The 24,336-nt window shown below is 31.5% G+C and overlaps 1 protein-coding gene across 1 annotated transcript; it reads left to right on the forward strand.

Annotated features, from left to right (window-relative positions):
* Window positions 1–6,433: 6,433 nt before the first annotated feature.
* Window positions 6,434–17,634, forward strand: LOC127728161 (uncharacterized). The gene is made up of 3 exons (XM_052235411.1): window positions 6,434–7,123; window positions 13,926–14,069; window positions 17,224–17,634. The coding sequence occupies exons 1-3, from the start codon at window positions 6,913–6,915 to the stop codon at window positions 17,367–17,369; spliced, it is 501 nt and encodes a 166-aa protein (XP_052091371.1). The 5' UTR covers window positions 6,434–6,912; the 3' UTR covers window positions 17,370–17,634.
* The last annotated feature ends 6,702 nt before the right edge of the window (window positions 17,635–24,336 follow it).

The raw sequence follows: 24,336 nt of genomic DNA on the forward strand, positions 1-24,336 counted from the left end.
GGATGAAAAATAAAATTCCACAAAACATTAACATGGCAGCAATTGCTTTTACAGCCTTTAAGACTTTGATTTTTTTTACAGAAGAGTGTCCACCATGCACTTGCATTACACTATAATAATAGTAGAATAGTATGATATACAAATAGATGAAAATTATATATACATGCAACCGTAATATTAATATAATATATAACAACAAACCAGTGTATTCTCTGGAACTATTATTATATTAGTATAATAGTCTAAGGTATACTGATTTGTATCACTACATTATAATAGTTATTACGGTGAGGTTGAATTTCCTGTCATTTATTCATCATCCAAGCACGAACTTGTATAAGAAAAAAAAATCTCTGTAAATTAACCTCAGTTTCAGGTATAGAGATGTGATCTGTTTCTGTGACATGTGCTTTTGACCATCCACAAGAACCTGCGGTCATCCGATGTTCAGTACTTCAGTACTTTGATTAAGTAAATGTATTGTACTCTGTCTTTAAGTTAATAAAGAGGAATACCTAAGTGAAGTTAAATGTTTGGAGCCATCTGAACTCTAAACTCTCTATGAAATACACGTAGGACACTTTATCTCTCTTTATCTTTATCTAAAAAAAATAATTGGTCATGCAGTTAGTTGCCTGCCTCACTGCCTCAATTAAAGCTACGTCACAAGAATGATGTGAATGTTGTGTAATCCTGGTATGAAATAAATGAACTGAAAACAAAATATATGAAACTTAGTTCGAAATAAAAACTTTCACAATTATTTAAATTATGTGTTATCACAAATGAAACCCATATTGGGAATGTTCTTTATTTGAAATTTACATTGATGAAAATTTAAGCTGGGAAGAGCACGTTGATCGTATATGTAGGATCTTCATATTAAAAAAAATATCACTTTGTATAAAGGTAAAACTTAAAGAAAACTTGCCTATATATATAATGCACCTCTTATATAATACCCATATTCTACAATATATAGATTATTGTTAATTTGGGGGGAATTAATCCAAAAAAGTTGATGCTAGAATTACAAATTCCCCCTCCAACATCCCCCACTAAAAAATGCAACACGAATAATATATATGCTTATTTTACATTTCCTTTTCATCAAAATTTTCCGTTCCCTTCTTTATTTTTAAGGGTTACAATTTACAAAATGTGTAAAATATCAGAGAAAACGGAATTGTAAATGAATTTGTACAAATGTACCTGATGTTTATCAATACTGATTACAATATAAAAATAAGAAGATGTGGTATGATTGCCAATGAGACAACTCTCCACAAGACACCAAATGACACAGAAATTAACAACTATAGGTCACCTTACGGCCTTCAACAATGAGTTAAACCCTGCCGCATTGTCAGGTATAAAAGGCCCCCAAATGACAAATGTAAAACAATCAAACGAGAAAACTAACGGCCTGATTTATGTACAAAATAATGAACGAAAAACAAATATGATACACAGCAACAAACGACAACCACTGATTTACAGGCTCCTGACTTGGGACAGGCACATACATAATGAGGCGGAATTAAACTAGTTTGAAGGCGCGCCAATCCTCCCCTAACCTGGGACAGTGGTGTAACAGTACACCATAAGAACAAACTATAAAAACGAGTTGAAAAGGGTTTAACAGATCGATACAAAGCAGAAATACATCTAACAAATAGACAGAGTGGACGTGGCAGGGTATTTATACATCTCCACAACAAAAAGACACTTAAGTACAGATCTGAGAGTACTCACAGTTACCGACTGCTAGTTCAAAGCCAATAACATCTAAACAAAATCATGCATCTAAGACTAAAACATCAATCAGTACACATCCAAATTCTAATGGATTTAGTGTAAAGACGTCATTAATAGTCAGAGATTTATATACGGCACATAATTTGTAGGATTTAATAGACAGTCTTTTAAACTAATTACCATGTTTTGATATGTAACAATGATGTTCAACACTGAAGTTTGCGAACAGTTTCTACAGTTTCTAATAACGATTTATTTTTACTAACACCAAACAGTACTTTTTTTCACAAGAAATATTTACGAATATCTAGTTTTATTAAGTTTGATGTTTTATCGAAACGTTAACATTATTACATTTGAGAACAATTCGGTACAACTTTTCAACTAAATTTATCACTCGATATTATTTCCAATCAAATTTGACATATGTTAATAGAAATAAAAGTCACAGTAAAATGAAATAAATTTATTTCATTTGAGGTTTGATAAGACAAAATAAATAAAAATTTACTTAAAGACTGTAGAAAGTAAACAATTATATCAAAGGAACGTCAAAGAGAAGATTGGAAAGTACGGATAATTTATCGATTTAAAGTACGTGTGATTTGAATAAGAACAGTTCGTTTGTAAGTTCTATGAATCTAATATAATTCAGATTTATGAATTACATTGTTTGTTTTGCTGTCTGGACAAATTAATTCGAAATTTTTCCTGAAGACTCAAGTAATAAAAAGTTGTTCTTTATGTCTTATAGCGAAAAATGATTGATAAAGTATATACCAGATAGCGTCCAGAGAATGATCTGACTGTTACAATTCACATTTCTATACAATATGATATAAATATTAAATGATATATAACTGTTACGAAATGGTGTAATAAAATAAGCTACAATATTTGAAATATAGAATTATGATAAATTAGTTTAAAATCGAACGAACTTGAAAGAAAGAAAATGCATTTCCCATATGAGTGCAATATCCGAAAAAAAGTTCCTTTTAATAAGAAATAATAATATTACTTGATTCTGAGAAGCACATATTGTACAGACCTGCCGGATTGTATTGGGTGTTTAACTTTAAAGACATATGGTCTAGATAGGCAAAAAAGAGGTGCACATGAAAAGACTGACTTAACCCAACAAATTATGTGCCGTATATTTTGTATTGGTACTAGATAGATCAGGTTTTATAAAGTGAGTTATTATTTTAAGACATATAAAGGTCTAGAAAGACAAAGGGTGCTGTTTGTGTGCACGTAAAACGGGTTTTATCCCATAACATGATGTGCCTATACCAAGTCAGACTATGTGACCATGTATTATTAGTTGATGTTGTTTTTGAAGGCCTATTATCCCGAAGGAGTGGGTTGTCTCTATTGTTGGTTAATGTGCTCTGTTGTATTGACAATCCAATACTTTTTTGTCATTCCTGTCAAATGTTTTATGTATTACATATGAAATTCAACCAGATATAAAATCTCAGAAATAATTTGGAAGAAAATAAAATAAATTGAAATATCATTGAGAGTGTACATAATTGCCATAATATGCTTGACCGATTTATTTGACACTCATACTTTAAAGTTAATTGTCCCCAAAAAGATTCAAATTTGATGTGGTGGGCCTTTTATATTTCTGCATTGGGGTATCTAACTTAACAAATATTAAAAACTCTTCATAGTATTTATCATCCCGTTGACGTTAATGAATTTAAAGTTTACAGTACTTCAGTCTGAAGTGTTAAGTTCACAAGTGAAAAATTCAAGAAAAAAACACTTTTCAAAATTTATTATATAATAAAAATAACTTTTTTTATTAAGTATTTGATTTGAAAGGCGTATGTCGATTATTTATAGTAATTGTTATTCACGTCATATTATAGAAAACTTATCATTTTCCGTGATCCTTGTAGGTGAAGTGCTACACTTTCTACACGTTTAGGAAACTTCGCAACAACTTTCCGAAGGATATGTAGGCGACTGTTGCAAGGTAAACATTCTGCTTATTATTTTCCAGTGACAGTCCCAAGTTCTTCATCCTGGTAGACCTACCTACCTTGCAGACCCTACTTATAGTGTTAATTGTTAATTTGTTGTCCTTTTGAACATGTAAGAAATATTTGCCATCGTTAAGCAAGCAAACAATCTATCAACCGATTGAAATACTTACAAATCTAAGAAAACATAATTATTGTACATTTTGCCACCAATTGCAGCTTTAACCTACATGTATACATATTTTTAGAGGAAAAGATCTTTGCAAATGAGGTTATATAGAAGGTGCACTCTTAATATATGCACCTCCCTATACCGGTGTATCGATATACAACGGACTGCAAGATATCAAAATTAATGTGATGTTATACCGTGAAGTTCGCATTAAAAAATATCGGCAGTGGTCAGGAAACCAAACTTGATAGTATTAATGATAAAATTTTCAAAAGGTACATTTAATCAACACAAAACAAAACATTAAAAATGACGCAAAACCAGCGTACAAAACAAAACAAAACTTTACACAGAGAGGATAAACTTAAAGTCACACAATTTTTACATGTTTTTGTCAATTGAAAAATTTATATGTTTTGCGCCTTGAATTTGAATATATTTTTTTTCATAAATTTGAAATCACATATTCATAAGACTATTGTATGTCAGATATCAATATTTTCATTGTCTTACATGTTTGCTTTAATAGAACTTAAAATTAAGATTTTATCGGAAAGTGTATACTATATCAGTATGTAGTTATCAACGGCAAAAACTTTTTTTATCGGCGACCTTCTCAATTTACTATTACATGTAACGACAAAATCGTTTTTGTACGTCATTGTCAAATTTACTATCTACTACAACATCATTTTGTTGGTGTCTTTGTTAGATTTATTTAGTCAGTTGTGTTATACTTCTGTGATGTATGTTTACATAATTTTGGCTGCTGGATCCCAATTATTGTCACATTACCCTATTATGTCTGTTTGGGTTGATCAGCCGATTTTGTCAATATAACGGAACTTCATGTGGAAAACAACTGTCGTATAAGTGAGAGGTTTAGCTATAAAACTAGGTTTAATCCACCATTTTCTTCGGAAAATGTCTGTACCAAGTCAGGAATATGGCAGCTGGTTTTCACTTGTTCCGTTGATTGATTTTGCTGTTTAATTTTTACAGTTTTTATTGACTTCCCTTTTTTGAATTTGCCTTGGAGTTCGGTATTTTTGTTTTACTGTTTTTCATAGTTTTAATGCAAAACTGCAAAAACTGCCAACATATCTTCATTTGAGAGTTTGTCTTTAATCTTAATCTTAAGGCCTCTTTAAAAAGAGAGAGAGGATACCTAGGGGCAATCAAAAAATCACAAGTCGAAGAAAACAAACTTATAAACAGCAAAGGAATCTTAAAGTGTTGGTTGCCATTTTTACTAAATAATGGTAGACTTTATCAAAATGACTATAAACAATAAATACAGGAATGGGAAATTTTGTCCGCCTTTAATGACTGCATAATTATTAAATTATAAGATTAAAAAGTGTTGATGACTTTTATATATTCATATGAAGTTTGTGAAAGAGTAAATTTTGATATTCTTAATCATTACATGACACCTCTTTTGACTATAACGTAATTTTGATATCAAATTCAATCTTCGTCTCAAAAACTTCGGAATTAAAAACAATGCTGACCGATTGTGTTCTTTTGTTTACGTAAAATTTTTAAAATTATTCTTTTATGACCCACTAATGAAACACGTTTTTCAATGAATATCCAATTTATACCTCTTCCTCTATGTGCCACACCTTTTTTTCACAAATCAAAACTATTTACAATTTTTTTTAAAGCCACAACCATTTTAAATTATAGAAAACATTTGCACTTTAACGTTTAAATGTTAAATATGATGCATTTCATTTAATAAATTAACTTGTATTTAAACTACTTTTTAATTACAATTGTGCAAAAATGATCTACTTGAACATTCATTTACAACTGTTGAAACACAAAACCTAGCTGTTTTATGTAATGGATTTAATGTTATGTTATGTAGGGAACAAACATCAACATCAATCACAAGTTAAAGAAATTATGAAAAAAGTAAACAATTAAGTACTAGTATACAATCATAAATCGTCCCTTACCAGAATGCATGTGGATATACAGAAATATGTACTGATTTATATTAGAGAATTTTTGAACAACATATTAACGAAATGTTAACTTCGTTACGATTATATAGCGGAATGTTACATAATGGAAGCGTTCGCATCTTTTCGTGAAATTGTTTTAAATTGATAAAGAAACTGTGCATGATACGTATCTACTATGTGCAAACTGAATGCTTCATGTTGCTATAAATATGTCACTAGATTTGATAAGTTCGAAGTTGACGTATCGCAAAAATACGGTGTAAAATAGAACATATATAACGTGAGATATTTGGCGGGGACTGAAATATGCACAATTTTGTGAAAAATATCCATATATCCCATATCAAAGTTAAATGTTCTCATAAAATTATATTCTGTAAAATATAATGAGCAATCAAACACGATTTATGTGTCCAATCATAGAAAAGGTGAAGTCAATTTACCTTCAGAAATCTTCAAGTAAATTATTAAAATCGTGTATTGACAAGAAAATGGCTGTCCACACTATCTGTCAAGTTGTGAATGTTTCTGTGTACACAGTTATTTGTGGGCTGTCTTAAAAATTGTTTAGTGTTTTGAATACAGGTGTGGTTTTTACCTAAGATGCTTTCTTTCATCAACTTATATATTCAGTATAATGTCAATCATACAGTACAAAGTGAATCCCAATATGGATTGAATATTACCTGCTGCTCGCTTTATTTTGCATAGTAAAACTGTTTTTCTTATTAACTGAACTTAGTACAATGAGCGAATGGTTATGCTTCATCTGTGGATTTGAACTAGGTTAAAGCATAAATACATACATTAGCTCTGTTGACATTTGTAAGCTGTCGCTAGGCTACTGTTTGTTGTGTTTATTTGTTTTAACAACGCTTTTGCGTTCTGGGAAAAGTCGAAGGAGCATCCGCTTAGTATAAAGTATATTTCGAAATTTTTTTCTTTTGAGGAAAAGTTTAGGTAACCGAGAAACATTTACTGCAAGGTTTGATATAAAACTAATTGAAAGATGGAGATAGCTGGAATACATATGCTTACTTTTGTAGGCTTCATATTAACTATTGTTGCGTTAGTGATCGATTTAATTGGTTTTGCTGCTCCTTATTGGTGGTATATTGAATCACTAAATACAAAACGGTATGCCGGACTCTGGAAACTATGTTTTGATAGCGGATCGTCTACAACATGTGGAGACTTTGTAGACTCAGACAACTTACAATGTAAGTATATATTTTTTGCCTTGTATCGATCTGATGATTCAAATCCGTTTTAGCTGATTTTTATACTTTGTTCTTATGTTGTGCTGTTACACCACAGTCCAGGTTAGGGGACGTGTTCGGCATCCACAAACATGTTTAATTGCGCCACATTCTGTATGTGCCTAAACTTCGCTGGTTGTCGTTCGTTGCTGTATATCATATTTGTTTTTTGTTTGTTTGTTTTGGATTTTGTTTACATAAATCAGGTTGTTGGTTTTCTCGTTTGCATTGTTTTACATTTCGTCATGTCGGGGGCCTTTTATAGCTAGCTATGCGGTTTTGGTTTTGTTCCTTGTTGAAGGCCGTACGGTGTCCTATAGTTGCTTGCATCTACCTCATTTGGGTTCATGTGGATAGAACTTGTCTCGTTGACAATCAAACAATATTTACTTATTTTGTAATAACATGCATGTAATAAGATTCAGCATATAATTTTTTCAACAAAGCTAACGCAAATTCTGCCCGCTCCTATTTTTCTTTTAAACTGCGTGCACCCTTTTTTTTTTATCTACAATGTAAGTCTGGATATAAACTGTAACTATATAACGAACGCTTATGAATGACCATGTAGATTCTTTAATATTTAATTATTCCTTATTCATCATATATTTCTACAGATGTACGACATACTTCTATCAATGTGTAATGTCACGTTTGACTTTTTTTTTTGCTTTCAGTGTGCTTTAATTTATTGATTATTTGATGATTGCTAAAGAAGTGTACTTTAGAAAATACGACAAATGTATAGTAATGAGTGGGTTTTACTATAAAGAGTGATGTTTTATGTACTGCACATTGTTCAATAAAGATAAGTTTTAACATGTATCTCATATCAAATTTTTTTAAAAACATGCTGATAGATAATGAATGTTAGTAATTTCTTTGTTCACGTTCTATTCGGAGCTCCGTATTAAGGCCACAATGAACACACTTACACGAGTCTTTAGAGATCCTAAATTTTGCGTTATTCCGTAGATAGATGTATGTGTTTATTTCAGTTTGCGTAATTATACTATAAATTTAGTTTGAATCATTATGATATGGTATAAGTGTCTGGTCTAAAATTAATACCATAGCGACACAAATAAGATATGATAATTTTATCAGAAGTAAATTTTGATACGCCCCCGATTTCCCTTTTAAAGTGTTGATTTAATGTGCATTGTGAATGATATCAAAACCATGAATTGCATGAGATTACATCTAATATTTCATGAAACATATTTAATGGGTTAATTAAAACTCTCGAGAGTTCATCCAATTATTTTAAAAATCATAAATCGCATACAGCATTTATATAGCCTTATTATTTTTTGTGTATCTTTTTTTTTAAGCAACACACTTTTATATTTTCTGAAAATCAAATAACGCAATAACTTATTTTCTGGAAATGCACTTGTATATATAATCGCGCTACCATGACCTAGCTCATGCATGGTTGATTTTTCACCTGAGTGGTTTAAACAAATCATATGACCATCTTAGGTGTTGGTTTTCAAGCAGGGTAAATTCTCGGTACGTTTACAAAGAAATTATTATGATTGGCTCGGAGATTTCATCAAATATCAGCCTTTAGTATAAAGTATTTAATGCAATTACTTGTCAACGACTACTATTTTCAATATATAAAAAAGAAGATGTGGTATGATTGCCAATTATATGATTATACCCATTTGGCACAAGCAACAGTAAAATTATTCGAAAGGTTAATATGTGCACTTTAAAGAATTGAATCCATAAACCGTCGACAGGCGAAAATTATTCGTATATTTTTGTTTAAAGAAACTTAATTTGATGGTTGACGAACATATCGAGACATCAATGAAGTATTTTCATTTTCTAGGTATCGATTTATTCGCAATGCATACTAATTAGATTTATACAATAACGTAAGATACGTATCTCTTGGTTTGTTGCCGTTTAAAAAAAAACCCAGACGTTTGATGATATATATAATGCCAGTCACGCGACAAGTGTTTGAAATAATACCTAAATTCCGTTATTGACATGCATTAGAGGTGTCAGATCACCAATTAAAAATCCCTATCTATTCAACCAAATTTTGCAATTTTCACAGCTTTCTAAATATTTTACCTTAAGTTTATTTTCATAGAAACCAGGTATATCATGAATTGTACATGCATCACCTTTCTACATGCCAATTTTCAAAACATGTTTAAAGTCTTATAACAAAGAACTCCCTTTCGGAAGCTGGGCTATTCAATACTGTAGTTAAAAGATACTGTAACTCAGGACAAAAAAAAAATGTTACGTTTGTGGGACCCCTTTCTTGTATATCTGACACATTTCATTGGTAATCTTAAGAACACTGGAATTTGAATTAAAACTATGACTCCCAGGAGTTTGAATCGATCACCGTGACACACGTTTTTATCAAATAAATAAAATATGCTTTTCATCAGACCCAATGAAATAATATATTGTAAGTACCTTCTAAAGAATATGGTTTGTGTTCAATTTCTTCCATCTGTTCTTAAATAGAATTTTATCAAATGACCACATTATTTGGCGCCATGAAGTCATTGGACTTTTTTCAGGACCAAGGTAGTAAATCTAGGTAACACTCTTCTAATGAACTTTATCATCGGAATGTTTTTTTTTTGTTTCATTTAATCTGAAAATTAAAGAAAAGCAAATTGTAATTTTCATAGGATTCAATGTTAACTTTAAATTCCGTTGGATGTCACATTGAATTTTGTATCGACATCAAATATTTTAATTGGCGCAAATGAAAATAATTGCTGGGTTTCGAAGATGCAAAACGCTAGAGATTACATCAAATTTCCAAATAATCATATTGACCCTTTGACAATATAAAATGCATACAACATTGTTTATATTTGCAGATGAAATCGACATACTTATTTATACATGCACTATTATTGAAAAAGAAAATAAATATCTCATTTAAAAAAACAACACATTTATCTATCTTACAGTCTTCATGTGCTTCTGATTTATTAGTGGTTTATACAAACCAAATATGACCATCGAAGGCGTTTTAAGTTTTCCATAAAGAGTTGATCCTCGAAATTCGACATCTATAGTTGCATTTAAAGAAATGTCAAGGTGAACGGTTTTACGCAATTAATTTTGACGTGATACTTAAAAAACCACTATAATTTAACTTTTTTTGCACGGTAACAGAAATAAAATCAACATATTGATAAAAAGTCCCCTGGCGATAAGTCATCGTATATGTATGTTCATAGAAACGTATCAATCAGATTATGGTTGAGATACAATGAACTGCAAAGAATATTCAATCATATGTATTGATCTTTCAATTTGATCTCTTACTTTTGAAAGTAAATGTAATTTCTGATACCAATGTGAATACAAGCGATACATTTGAAAAATTACTTGCTATTTTAATGAATTTTGATAAAAAAAAAATACTAATAGAACCAATATCCCCTGAATTGATTTCCAAAATAGCACCATTTAAAATACCGTCAATCTCACAGTATCACAGATGCATATGTGTACTTATGTAATGCACTTATTATGTCCTATATCTGAACATGTAACCCAATAATATATCCAAATATAATAAATGAATAAGAAAATACGCCTACAATTAAAGTTATTATTCCTTTTAAAAATACATGCTAATTCATTTTGGCTTTTCTTCTAAGAAAATATTAACAAAGCCATGTACGATTTGCAATATAATATCAATATGCGGCAAAATAACACACTTATATATATTTGTCTGCAAAGTTGCTAACAATCTTAAAATATTATAAGACACTTTTTAGAAACCTCTGCTGATGAACTGGTAGTCACTAATGGTCCCACCAGCTCAGTTAAGTAGCCAGTTTTCGGTACTGTCATGACAATACGAATATTGTGTGATTAAAACTTGCTGCTATAAAATTTTGAAAATAATTTTAGATTAAGGAGTGTATCTCCCTGATGCAAAGCTCTGATTCCTTGTCCTGATTTGGCTTTACAATTACGTTTTTTCTATGTTTGTTCATCCACCTGTCCTGAGTCTTCGACGTTTGTATTAGGTTTTGTATTTTCAATATTTTGGCCTCTAGCATCACTGAAGATACTACGTTAGTTGTCGAATTGCGCATATGGTACAGTAAAATTGATAGTGTTAATGTTATCTTAATATTATAATAATTCTACTAGGTTTTAACAACTTTTGATTTTGGCACTTTGATTAAACTGAGACTACCGTAACACATGTATTATAGTAATCTCAGATTTAAACAAAACATCATTATCATATTTATACCACCATTATAAAGTCAAAAAGTCACTTTATATGATCATATTATATAGATTTGAAGTTATAAAATTGAAACTAAGTAAATATATCTTCATATCACAAGAGTGGTCTGATATTATACCTCTTTTATATATGTATACCACCTTTCGAAACCCACTTTGTATGTAAATTTTATAAAGCTGTCATGTTGTAAAACTATAAACCCTGTAGATATATCTCCATATCAATAGGGTGATCTGGTTGCGTTAAAGCTTTACCAAAGTTTCCATTTGTAGGGCGAGTCATATTCCTTTTCATCTAACAATTGTCAGAACTTGAACAAAAAAGTAAAGTGCCGCGTATTTAGCCTAGGAAACTAGTATTAAAACCAAGATACGGCGATCAAATTAAATATGTTTACTTCTTTCAGTTTTTTACGAGTTCTTGCAACGGCACACAAGTAAAAACAAAGTGGGTTCAGCTAAAACATGTACTACATTTCCGAAAAAAGTTTTATTGTGAGGCAGTCTCGGTAACAAGAAGATTTTTTTTTTAAAAAATAATTTGATGTTCTAAATTTCTGTTTGCCCCTCACACTAAAATTTGTTCTTCATATTCTCAGCATATTTTCAATCCTTCTTAGAATTTCGGAACCTTATTTATTTAATCATATTAAGTAAATGCACCCACTTCTAAAGTACACAATACTTTGTACCCGTATGACCAATCTCTCTCGGATTTTTTGGTGTGGATTTGTTATATAAAACCAAATGTAGATATATTAGCTTGATTTACAGTATTCATCTACTGTAACAAATCGATCATTACGTGATGATTATCAAAACAAAAATTAGATGCGGTATGATTGCCCATGAGACAACTCTCCACCAAAGACCAAATGACGTACAAGGTAGCAACTATAGGTCACCGTACGGCCTTCAACAGTTAGAAAAACCTATACAAAGTTAACATGCATTCAATACAGTTTAATATCGACATGAAATTCGCATAGCTGAGCACAAAATGTAGCGACCCATAGCTACCAATTGAATGTTGTATAATTTTGATTATTTATTGTAACGGCTTTATTTCTCGTAGATATTTAATTTCGATTTTATGATGAGATAGGTAATTTCGTTCAGGAGATAAGCAGAACAAGAAAAACATTTAGTTTTTATTATTCGTATATGTTCTCAACATAATTTTATGTGATTCATTTTTCTCAGTCCTTTTGAGATAAGTAGGGGAGAGTTGAGTACTAAAAATATATTAACTCCGCAACGTATTTGTGTATATGAACTAAGTCGAGACGTTTCAATGCTTGTCCATCCATATCTCAAGTGATTTGTACAGTCATAAAGTTTGCGTTAATGACAGATTTTTGATGGCCTCTGTTGAATTCTTTCACAGCCTGTCTGAATTGAAGAGGCTTAGAAGTTAGAATATGGTCGGACCATTTGTCTCCCGTTTAAGACAGGATGTTGACTTCTTGATGCCATATTTAGAGTTGTTTGTATTGTTTTGTTGCTGTTCCATTGATTTATACCTAACCCCCTAATGATGAATTCTCAAAAATTCTGAATTAAATAAAAAAACATAATTCAAAAGAATGAAATAATCTCCATTTCTTATCTCCGTTGAAATAAACAGCAGCTTACGATGATTCAATCTCATGCCACTGCAATAAGAATAATTGGATTGGTGTATTTTTTTCTGTGGATGAAATACATTGCTCAACTATTTCGTGTATAGTTTCATACCTATATGAAATTTTTATATATTTTTCTAGTTTTACGTTCAACAAATTATACATAAATATGTGATTTTGCGTTCATTGAAGAAGTTAAATGTCCTGTAAAGTATTGCCATAAACATCAAGTGTTAAAATTACCATGTGACCTAGACATACACTCCCACGACTAATTTTATAACTTTTTTTGAAATTCTTCAACTTTACACGTGAACAAATATAGATACACCCACTATTCTTAATATCATATGAACGATAGTTCTTAGATTATGAGACACGTACTGTGTTTTATTTATTACAGATAAGGCACAATATGCTTTATACCAAGCAATATAGGTGTATAATGTTGATATCATTCTAGTAACAGAAGATCAGAACATGTTACTGTTTCCTTAGAACGAGATTACTCTCTGACGTCTGATGGCCTTTTGAAGGATTTTCTGGAGCCAAACAAATCATAAAGAAGGCCGTCAGAGCAATCTCGGAATAATGTTTACTATGTCTAATGGAAATGCAATTTCTCCTTTTAATCACTGTAGACGATTCCTTTGGACACTGACAGTCACCATCAAAGTCGCAGACACAATATAGAATTGGAAACTTATGATACCGATTTTAATAAGCACAAATCAATTAATCGGGTACATGTGAGATCTAAATATTGCACAACGACTCTTTTTTAATCTAATCTTATTTATCCCATTGAATTCCTTAACATCTTATAACCAACAATATGTTGACCATTGATACTTACAATGATTTATTTTCAGCATGGTTCGAAGCCGTTCAAGCCATGGAGACCATTGGTTTCTTATGTTTAATTGCTGCACTTGTTGTCGTCATATTGAAACTATTCGTCTTAAAAGATAAACCAATTCTGAAATGGGTAGCTGTTGGATGCTTAGCTGCAGCAGGTAATTGACTGTAATAATTTGTAACTCCTAAAACTGATGAAAAGGATTGTTTGTATAAATTAAAAAAAAATAAGAAGATGTGGTATGATTACCAACGAGACTCGCATAGCAAGGGCCCGGAAATGACAAATGTAAAACAAATTCAAGCAAGAAAACTAATAGCCTGATTTATGTAAAAATAATAAAAAAAAAAACATATTGAGCTTTATCAAATAAGATCAATAAAGTAACAAAATACCCAGAACAGTATGCTCTTACATGCATTAGTGTATGTATTTGACCGTGCTCTTTTTGTAATTGTTCGATTATTTTAGAAAGAAATTATTATTGTTGTGAACAACACACCATGGCATGTGTTCTATTTTTATAGGACATAGTATAATGAAAATCCGAGAATTAAGCCAAGATGACGACCTTTACTGGTCTGTTCCGGTTTTGAATTCACATATGTACCGTAAATTTATTGACACTAGGAATTAATTGAAAGAGTTACTTGGCTATAAATATGAATTCTTCAAACGCTTTGAGTACGACACCAGTGTTAAAATACGAATATATTGTATGTTTGATGAGTTTTTGTTTTGTTTTTGTTTTGAATCTGATATTTTGAAAAACAAAATGTGCACGAACTGTTAACGTTTATACAAAATATCATAAAGGCAAGCTTTAGCTTATGTCCTTAATTCACCAATAATGCGACTGGAACAGCAAGTTGCAAATATGAAGGCAAAAAAGGGACAAAAATCATAGATGATGAAGTACGCATATCTTATACTGTTACTGAATGGTGAAGCTTACAAAATGTATATCACATGACTAATTAGGAATAAAGATAAAGTGATCCAGTTTAGTTTAAACATATTTTATTTGCTCAAAGCAAAAAAGGATCAGACACAAGTAAAACATACTTATAAAGTCTTCTCCACAATACAATATATATAACAATACAAATTGAACGTGAGCATGCATCATATAATATAAACAACATAAATATTACTAAACTATACTGAAAAAAGGAGTGGGAATGAGGAAAGAACGACAGAGATTAGGATGATGATGATAATGATGAGGATGTGCGTTTTACCTATGTTGATACTATACTACGAGGAATCGTTTTGATCTCTTTATAAAATTGAATACTTGTTTAACAATTTGCACATTTTGATCATAGGAAAGAGTTTCTTTTCCAAAAACCAATAGTTTTAAATCCAACTCGCAGCCTTCGGGAAGCCAGCTGAGACCATTAAAAAGAATAGCCCTTTCATTTAGATAGAAAGGACAATCAAAGAAAAAATGGTGCATGTCCTCAATATCCAAACCACATTTACATGTTGGATCAGATATAATATTAGCTCTAAACAAGTCACAATTCGAGAAGGATGCCGAACATCTAAATTGGGTTAATATTATATTCAATTTTCTTGGACCATATAAATAATGTTTAGATTGATTCTCATTTCGAATGTCGTGGTTTTTTAATTCTACTTTGAATTTTGATAACGAGTCTACATTTCGAACTGATATGTTCAAATTATTCCAAAGTTTAATTGTTGATGGGATAAATGATTGGGAAGTCAGTGTCAGCCTGAAAAATGGTAAAATGATATCTTGTCCATTTTGCAAGGGATATTGTGTTGTACTTTGAATTTTAGCTACATAAATTTTCAGGGGCATTATTATTCTGAATTTTATAAAATAACTGTAGTTTTCTTCTTTTTCTTCGTTCCTTTAAAGTTTCCCAACCAACCTCTTTTAAGACAGTCTCAGAATGTGTGAAAACAGACAAACCTGCTACAATTCGTGCAGCTTCAAGTTGTAGATGTTCTAATTTAATTGAATAACCTTTTCCGCAATTGTCCCATACTTCAGTTGCATATTCAAAAATTTATCTAATAAATACTAGATATAATTTTTCCAAATTTTGTCGGCTAAGTGGATATTTGAGTTTTCGCAGTATATTCAGATGTTTTTTTAACACTTAGTCTATTTAATATATTTTCAACATGGTTGTTCCCTTTTGCGTCACTTCTAAATGTAATCCCTAGATGCTTATGAGATCGCACAATTGGTATTTTTTTTATTGTTCATAGTAAAATTAAGGTCTTGTATCTCATTATATGAAAACATCATAATTTCTGTTTTTTCAGGATTGAAAGACATAAGCCACTTTCTTGACCATTCATCCAGCTGTCTCAGGTCACGACTAACAACTGATTGTATAAGTTCCTCGTCATGACCCGAGTAACTGAATGAAGTGTCATCTGCAAATAGTCTGCATAAAGAAGTTAACTGTTCAGCAATATCGTTAATATATATGATAAACAATAAAGGACCAAGAACGGATCCTTGGGGTACACCAGCTGAAACATTGCAAAAAGTAGAGGATGATTCATTAATGATAACCTTTTGTTTTCTTTGATATAGGTAGCTAATGAACCAATTTAAAAGATTTCCCTCAATGCCATATGTTTTCATTTTATGTAGTAAACCAATATGCCAAACTTTGTCAAAAGCATTCGAAAAATCACAAAAAACAAAACAGCAAATTTCTTTTGTTTCTAGTGCATTTAAGATACAATCATTGGCCTAAATTAGTTTCAAAATTTTCTTTAGCTATTTTTTTCATATTATTGACCCTATTTCTCTGTCGCTTGTACTTCAAGTACTTTAAGTGATCCAGTCTGCATACTCGATTCACTAACCGGAAGGGATATGTGCGATACAAGACACGTCAAATATACTAAAATACACGGACTGTATATAAGAGTTGAATGCTTCTTTTTGTAACTCTTTTTGGGGTGTGAAAACGTTGACCGAACTACATTTTGTATGAAGCGGGGAAGTGCTTTATTCCGCGCTTCATTCTAAAAGTGTGCGCACGGCCAACGCCTTTACAACCCTATTAGAATTACTAAAAGTAGCCTTCAATACTTACTACATTTTTTGCTAGGATCATGAAAACGAGATTTCTCTTTTACCTGTGCACTTTATTGTGGAAGCTCGTGTCATCATGAATGTTACATTTCATTTTGAAACGAACGTTAATTTCAAAATGACGCGAGATTGCTGTTAGCCAATCAAAATAACGAATTATAATGAATCAAACATGTACATTGTAATGTAGTTATTGAATTATGAAATTTTATAATTTCAGCGGCATTTATCCTGATTGGAGTATGCATCTATGGAGGAGAAGCATCAACACTTGAAACTGATAATCTACATTTTGCCTTCGCCTTTGTGATTATTGCTGCTATTATTGCCATCGTAGCGTCCATTATGTTTTGTTTGGACAAGTAACATAACATTCTATTGAGCAAAACGATTTCAGAAATTGTAAATTAATGCTGATTCAATTAATTTAAAATAAGCTTTGAAAGTTTGGAAATAACCTTAGTACTAAGTTCTTTCTAGTATCGTTACTGAATTATACTAACCGCCGGTGTGACTTAATATGATTATAGATTTATATAGAGTAACAGTACAAATGCTTGCCTGAAAGATATGTATGCCTTAGTGTTCAAATTGATTTTGTAGCTTTAATAAATAAATATTTTCCGTAATATATCTTTTTTTCATTTTTTGCTTAGTTTCATTTGTTTCCCTTGTTTGTTTTCATTTGATTCTTGCCAATTTGTTAGTAAGTGGGAATAATAGATCTGTAAGGAAATTACTTTATGTTACTTGTATCTGATTACGTTTTTCTGAGTAGTCTTAATTATGCTTTTTTTCAATGAATTTATATCTTATTTAATACAAAATATCAGTACTGTATAGAAACTGTTTTATATAAAGAGAACGCCTCTGGAATTTAATTTGCGAGAACTGAAGTAAATTTCAGAAAAGATTTTTTTCGGGCTAATAAAATTATGTTTTTGTGGGTTTATTCAAATATTATTTTGAATGAATTATTTAGCATTACGAAGATAATATTTTCTAAAACCTCAATATTTTTCAAATATACAAGTGTGGACACAGTGTGGACACAGATCAGTGTGGATAGTATGATTGGATGTTTGACAGTGTTTTATATGACAAAAGGAGTTCTATGTTTTATGTTTTCTATGTATTAACTGTGTTGCACAATGACAACCAACATGAGCATTAGGGGTGTTGTTTTTTTAATATTTAGTTTTTTATGTTCAACACGGGCATGGAAGAGATACTAATTGCATTAATTACCAAATGATTATGATAGAATATGTTCCACATCTTTGATTTTGGATACATTTTGTAGCTAGGAGAGGAACACATAATAGGTTCATTTTTTTCATAATGTGATTTTTTTTATATGGGAGATGGTATCTGAGAACATGTATCTGCTTACTATTTGTATGGTTCTATTTATATTACTTTGTGGTGGATCGTCAGTATCATAAGTAAAAGATTTCTGTTAAATGTCGAAATTGTTTCTCAGATTAGAAGACATTTAATGGTTTTTAGTAATGACAATGCCTGACATGATGATTGGGGCTAGAAACTGAACTTCTAGTGTTATTTTTTATCAATTCTTTGAAAATATCTCCTCCAAAGCTGGTCAAAGCAAAAAAAAAGTTTTGGCCAGTATGAAAATGATATCAACAAAAGAACCTTTGTGAGCATGCTTCAAAGACTCATAACTAACTACAGAAGTCATATGATAAAATGTCAAGTGGATATTATGAACATCTAATTAATATGTCTAAATATCTAAAAAGTTTTAGTATTCAATATGAATCAAAGTACTGAAGTACTGAACATCGGATGACCACAAGTTCTTGAGGATGGTCAAAAGCACTTGTCTCAGAAAAAAACAACATATCTCTTTACCTGAAACTGAGGTTAATGTACAGAGATATATTTTTTTCTGAGACAAGTTCGTGCGTGGATGATGAATAAATGACAGGAAATTCAACTTCACCATAATAACTATTATATTGTAGTGATACAAATCAGTATACATGGTGGACACTTTTCTGTAAAAATTCGATTTTTCTAAGATTGGATACGAGTAGGCATTCATATTTTCCCGCAAAAACAAATACAGAGTTACCGGTCCTCGCAAAAAGTTCTCTGAGATATTCTTCCGCATGCTTTAACACAATTTTTCGGTACGTCTGCATTGATATTATCAATGATTTTTTACTTATATATATATATCGAACTACAAAACATTTTCATATTATTAATTTATGTTGTAAACAAAAATATTTTTATCAGTATTCATTGAAGAGATGTATTTATATCAAACGATAAGGAATGTTATTTTGCATTCGTTTATGTGCGCATATTTATCATGTTTATAGATCGGTTACAAACCCAAAACTAATTTACATAATGGAAATCTAGGCGATAGCAATACATCTGAATGACCCCAAGGTCATCGCGATGTAAAAAGGTATTACAAAAGTATTCTCTTTTCAGTTGTTTTTGTTATATGGATACAAATATAAGTGATACCAATACAGTAAGGCAGTTTTGTTATGGTATGAAAGTGTAGTAATTAACATTTACTGTTAATTCACACAAATTAAGAAATAAACAAATGAATGATAAATGTTAAACATGTACAATGAAATATATTTTAGAAATCAATTAGGCCAGATAGGCCTTATAAATTTTGGTCTTTTTCTTAACATACTGAATGACCATTTACACTCAGGACTGAGTCGCCAGTAGGCTGTACAGATGTAAAAAAATTAAGTGTAACAAAAGAACCTAGCATCATATTGCTATAGTAGCGCGAGTAGCATTGTTTGGTGAATTTGTGCTTTTTTTTTTTTAAATTTGGCTGATTGACAAAAAATATTTGGTTCAAATCTAAATAAAATGCTTTTATCTCCCTATTACTTACATTGTACATAGAATGGATACTACTTTGACAATTCCTTGTACATGAGAGTTGTCTGTCAAATCTTTATTTCACAAAGAATGAATTACATAACAATGAACTGAGCTCAAAGCAAAGCACTTTAATAATACACTTAGACAATGAGCTCAATCCAGTGATATACTTTGTACCTATTGGCCAAAACCATATCTCACAAACATGCCATACTACATGGTTGGATCAGAAGTCCTGAAAAAGACATGAACTTTATTAACATATTTTAAGTATATACACCGGTTAAAACTTTCACAAATTTGTGGTAAAATTCTTCAGTATCTAGCAACTATCAATCGCTTCATGCACAAATTGATATAGGTTGAGTACCCCTCTGTCGGAAATAAGAACATACCTCCACCTAATATTAGTAAACTGATGAAGAAACATTCAAAACTATAAAATGTTATCTAATAGACTAGCTGCAATGAAATCCCAGTTTTCTAAAATGGTAGATGGAACCTAAAACTCAAGAAATTTTAAAGGCTACATTTTAAATATTGCAAATACATACAATAATAATTCTTCTAAAAAATTCCCTATATTTTTCCTTATTTTGTCTTTTGTTCGAGACTGTATCTTGACCTCTAGATGTCTTTCAATTCAATTACATCCAGTTTGGAGTGGGTTGATGTTTGATTGTTGTACATGTTATATATCCGACGTGGGATTTGTTTATATAAATCAGGCGTGAAATAATTTTGGTTAACTGAAATCCTTTAACTTACTTCCAAACTAATGTTAATACTGAGGGAAAAAATTACATTGCTAAATAACCACTTTAAAACACATGCAAACTTTTTGTGAGGAAGGCATAATGAATGTAACATCTATTAGATTTTTTTTAAATCATTCTAAACTACTGATAAGTGATAAAGTTTGTTAACTGTTACTTACCTTCAAAAAGGGGGTTGCATTCACTTTACTACATATACATATAAATTTAATCAACAATACTGCAACACCTAGGATAAATAGAGGATTGTTTTGTAAGAATAGTTGCTGAATTAAGCAGGCAATATTCAAAGTAGAATAAAAAAAAATCCTAAAGGATTCTACGCATCCATATTACAGGACTGTGTTTTAAAGTAATAAGCATTGTGCAGGGCTCACGCTACCATGCGACTGGGGCGACAAAGTCGCTTTCCCGGTCGTCACTTTGCATTGACCGATCTTCAAAAGAGAAATCTAGTCGCCCTGTTGTTTACGATATTCGCTTTTAGTCGCTTTCGTCATCGGCAATATTCAACATTTACCAAGTTGGTAACGTAAAATCTGAAATCTATAAAAATCAATAGATATAAACAATTCACCAAAGTTTTATGCAAATTGGTTAAAGCGGTTTTGAGTTAATGTCCAACATGTTGACGACGGACAGACAGACGGACAACGGTATACCATAGTACGTCCCGTAAACGGGCGTATAAAAATGACAGGGTGTCATACCACACCAAAACCTTCTGAAGGAAACACTAAGTTGGCAAACAAATTGTTTTTTTTTCATTGACAACTCTGTATAACCTTGCAGCAGTATCGAGTCTATATGCATTACCTTGTATATTTCATGTACATTGAACTTAAATATATGTGGTCATTGTCAAAGTTAGTTATGTCAGTTATAATTTACAAATTTACTGAAACATGTCAGAAAAGTGCATGTACAAACTTTTGAATTTGATCCGCAAACTGGGAAAGCCATCCTTTTTAATGAATAAAATCCCACAATTCTGAAACCTAAAACCTTAAATTTATAAAATTGAAAGGGAGCTTGCATCAATAGATGTATATAAACCATTAACCAAAGTTTCATGACAAATGACAACTGCTTAAAGCATTTTCGAGTTAATGTCCGAAAACATGGAAATCCCCCTTTTTGAATGAATAAAACCCCTTACATTGTAACTGGATAATGTAAAATCTAAAATTTCAAAACAATCTAAAGGGAGCTCACATCAATACATGAATACAATCCCATATAACTCTGAAACGGGACACCTAAAATTTATAAAATAATCAATTCACAACAGTTTCATGCAAATTGGTGAAAGCGTTGAAGAGTTAGTGAACAAAGCATTTTTAGAGTTAATGGGCGATAACATGAAAATCCCCCTTTTTTAATGAATAAAACCTCACATTTTGAAAACGTAAATTATAAAATTCCTAAAAATCTAAAAGGGAGCTCACGTCAGTAGATATCATCAATTCACCAGAGTTTCATGCAAATTGGTGAAAATATTACTGAGTTAGTGAACAACATGCTAGAAACAGACAGATCAGGTCAGACAGACGGACAAAGGCATACCATAATATTTCTCATGAACAGGCGTATGAAAACTGCAGGGTACATTTTATACCATTCCAGGCCAACACCCTCTAAAGGAAACACTATAAGGGAGCTTCCTTTCCATTTTTATTGGGGAAAAGGGGGGGGGGGGGGGGGGACTAGGATGAAAAATTTTGTCCTGCATTTTTTTTTTAGTTGAGTTGTAATCTGTTCTGCCTTTTTATTTTTCACTCTTTTTTGTCCTGCCTTTTTTTCTATTAGTTTATCCTGACTTGTTTTTACATAAATTGTCATCCTGCCTTTTTTTCAAAATGTCTCATGACCTGCCTTTATTTTTACTTAAAAACTCATCTCCTGCCTTTTTTTCAAATTTCATCCTAGACCCCCCCCCCCTAAAAATAAAATGGTAGCTCCCTAAGTTGTCAAACAAATTATTTTATTTTTACATTGACAATTTCACTCTTTTTTTCTATTAGTTTATCCTGACTTGTTTTTACATAAATTGTCATCTTGCCTTTTTTTCAAATTGTCTCATGACCTGCCTTTTTTTTAACTTAAAAACTCATGTCCTGCCTTTTTTTCAAATTTCATCCTAGACCCCCCCCCCCCCCCCCCCCCCCCCTTTCCCCCTAAAAATAAAATGGTAGCTCCCTAAGTTAGCAAACAAATTATTTTATTTTTACATTGACAAACCTGTACAACCTTGAAGCAGTATCAAGTACATGTATTACCTGCATATTATTACATGTACATTGAACTAAAACAAAATGTGGTCATTGTCAAAATTATTATTTACAGTTTACTTTTCCATTGCTTTCAATTTAAGATTAGGGGATTTTTGTCATTGGAATTGAGTTTTGTAGTCGGAGATTACTCTAACCTCCAACGACGGTTTTGCGACACCAGCTAGGGCAGTGGGACTTCAGCTCGTCCCATATCAGATAGATGATATTTGCCCGTCCAAAGTGGACGTGCTGCTTCGTTGCTTTTGGAGGTGACTGGATCCATATAAATCAAGCCTCAATTTGTTCATTTTTCATTTTTCTCTTCATTTAAGTAAGTTTGATCGACCTGCCACCCGTTATCTTCTCATATTTGGACAGTTTTCACATTGACACATCAGTACTGGCATTTTTACTTTCACTTTTAAAGATTGTGACATGACCAACAGAAAAAGTAATTCACAATGCATTATGGGAGCTGATTTATGCAAATGACCCTTAGTCAATAGGAAAACATAATCTAACACCTCGCAAATAAGCTGAATGGCCCAGTGTGTTCAACTTGAAAATAAGAGTTAAAATGCAGGAATCGCAAAACAGACGTTGGACGTCAGAGTAATCTCGGACTATGAGTATGAGTTTTTGGCAATTTGTAAGGGGGGGGGGGGGGAGGGTTCAAGGGAAGCAAATGCTCTTTAAATTATGCGTGTTTCGAAAATTGAGGAGTTGAGTCATTTTATTCAGACTTAATTTAAATAATGACTAATGTAGACACCTTCTAATTCTATAAAAAAAAATTCAGAACTGACGTACTGAACAGGAACAATGGTACTTTTTTTGTCTATGAAACTACACTATGACATCTGATCTGCAAAACCTACAAACAGACACAGAAATATCATCTAATAGTGACATATAAGATTGATTGCACCTTGTATGGATAGTTCCGACACGTGTTACATGGGGAGCCCGTTTGTTTACAAATAATAATATCACGTGATCACGCACTGACGTCACCAATTTTTATCACAAATGCATAACCCATTTATCTTGCTGACATGCAATGGGAATGTGCACGGTTATCAAAAACTACAAAAATATTGAATGTACAGTTAATGAAGAAGTTATTTCATCAAATAGATAAGATTTTCACTCATGACACAAATCGACTGGGTGTCATCGGGGATAATTGATCATAATTGATAAATGGGATTAAATTGACCGCCAAGAAGGTCTAGAGAACCACCTCTGGAGAACCTTAACATTAATAAGTAATACTTACCAAAATTTCTCTATAATTTACGCTATTTTCTGTTGGAAAATTTCAGAAAGTTGCTGATAAACTTATTTGGTGATACAGATCTTGTTTTGGCGCGAAATATTCTTACTCTTTAGTGC

The sequence above is a fragment of the Mytilus californianus genome, unplaced genomic scaffold (assembly GCF_021869535.1).
Source record: "Mytilus californianus isolate M0D057914Y unplaced genomic scaffold, xbMytCali1.0.p SCAF_2, whole genome shotgun sequence".
Classification (NCBI taxonomy): domain Eukaryota; kingdom Metazoa; phylum Mollusca; class Bivalvia; order Mytilida; family Mytilidae; genus Mytilus; species Mytilus californianus.

Excerpts from the sequence above, each read along its gene's own strand:
- LOC127728161 (XM_052235411.1), top strand. The coding sequence starts at position 6,913 with ATGGAGATAGCTGGAATACATATGCTTACTTTTGTAGGCTTCATATTA. Across the intron at positions 7,124-13,925 it reads AGACTCAGACAACTTACAAT|CATGGTTCGAAGCCGTTCAA; the intron begins GTAAGTATATAT and ends ATTTATTTTCAG. Across the intron at positions 14,070-17,223 it reads TGGATGCTTAGCTGCAGCAG|CGGCATTTATCCTGATTGGA; the intron begins GTAATTGACTGT and ends TTATAATTTCAG.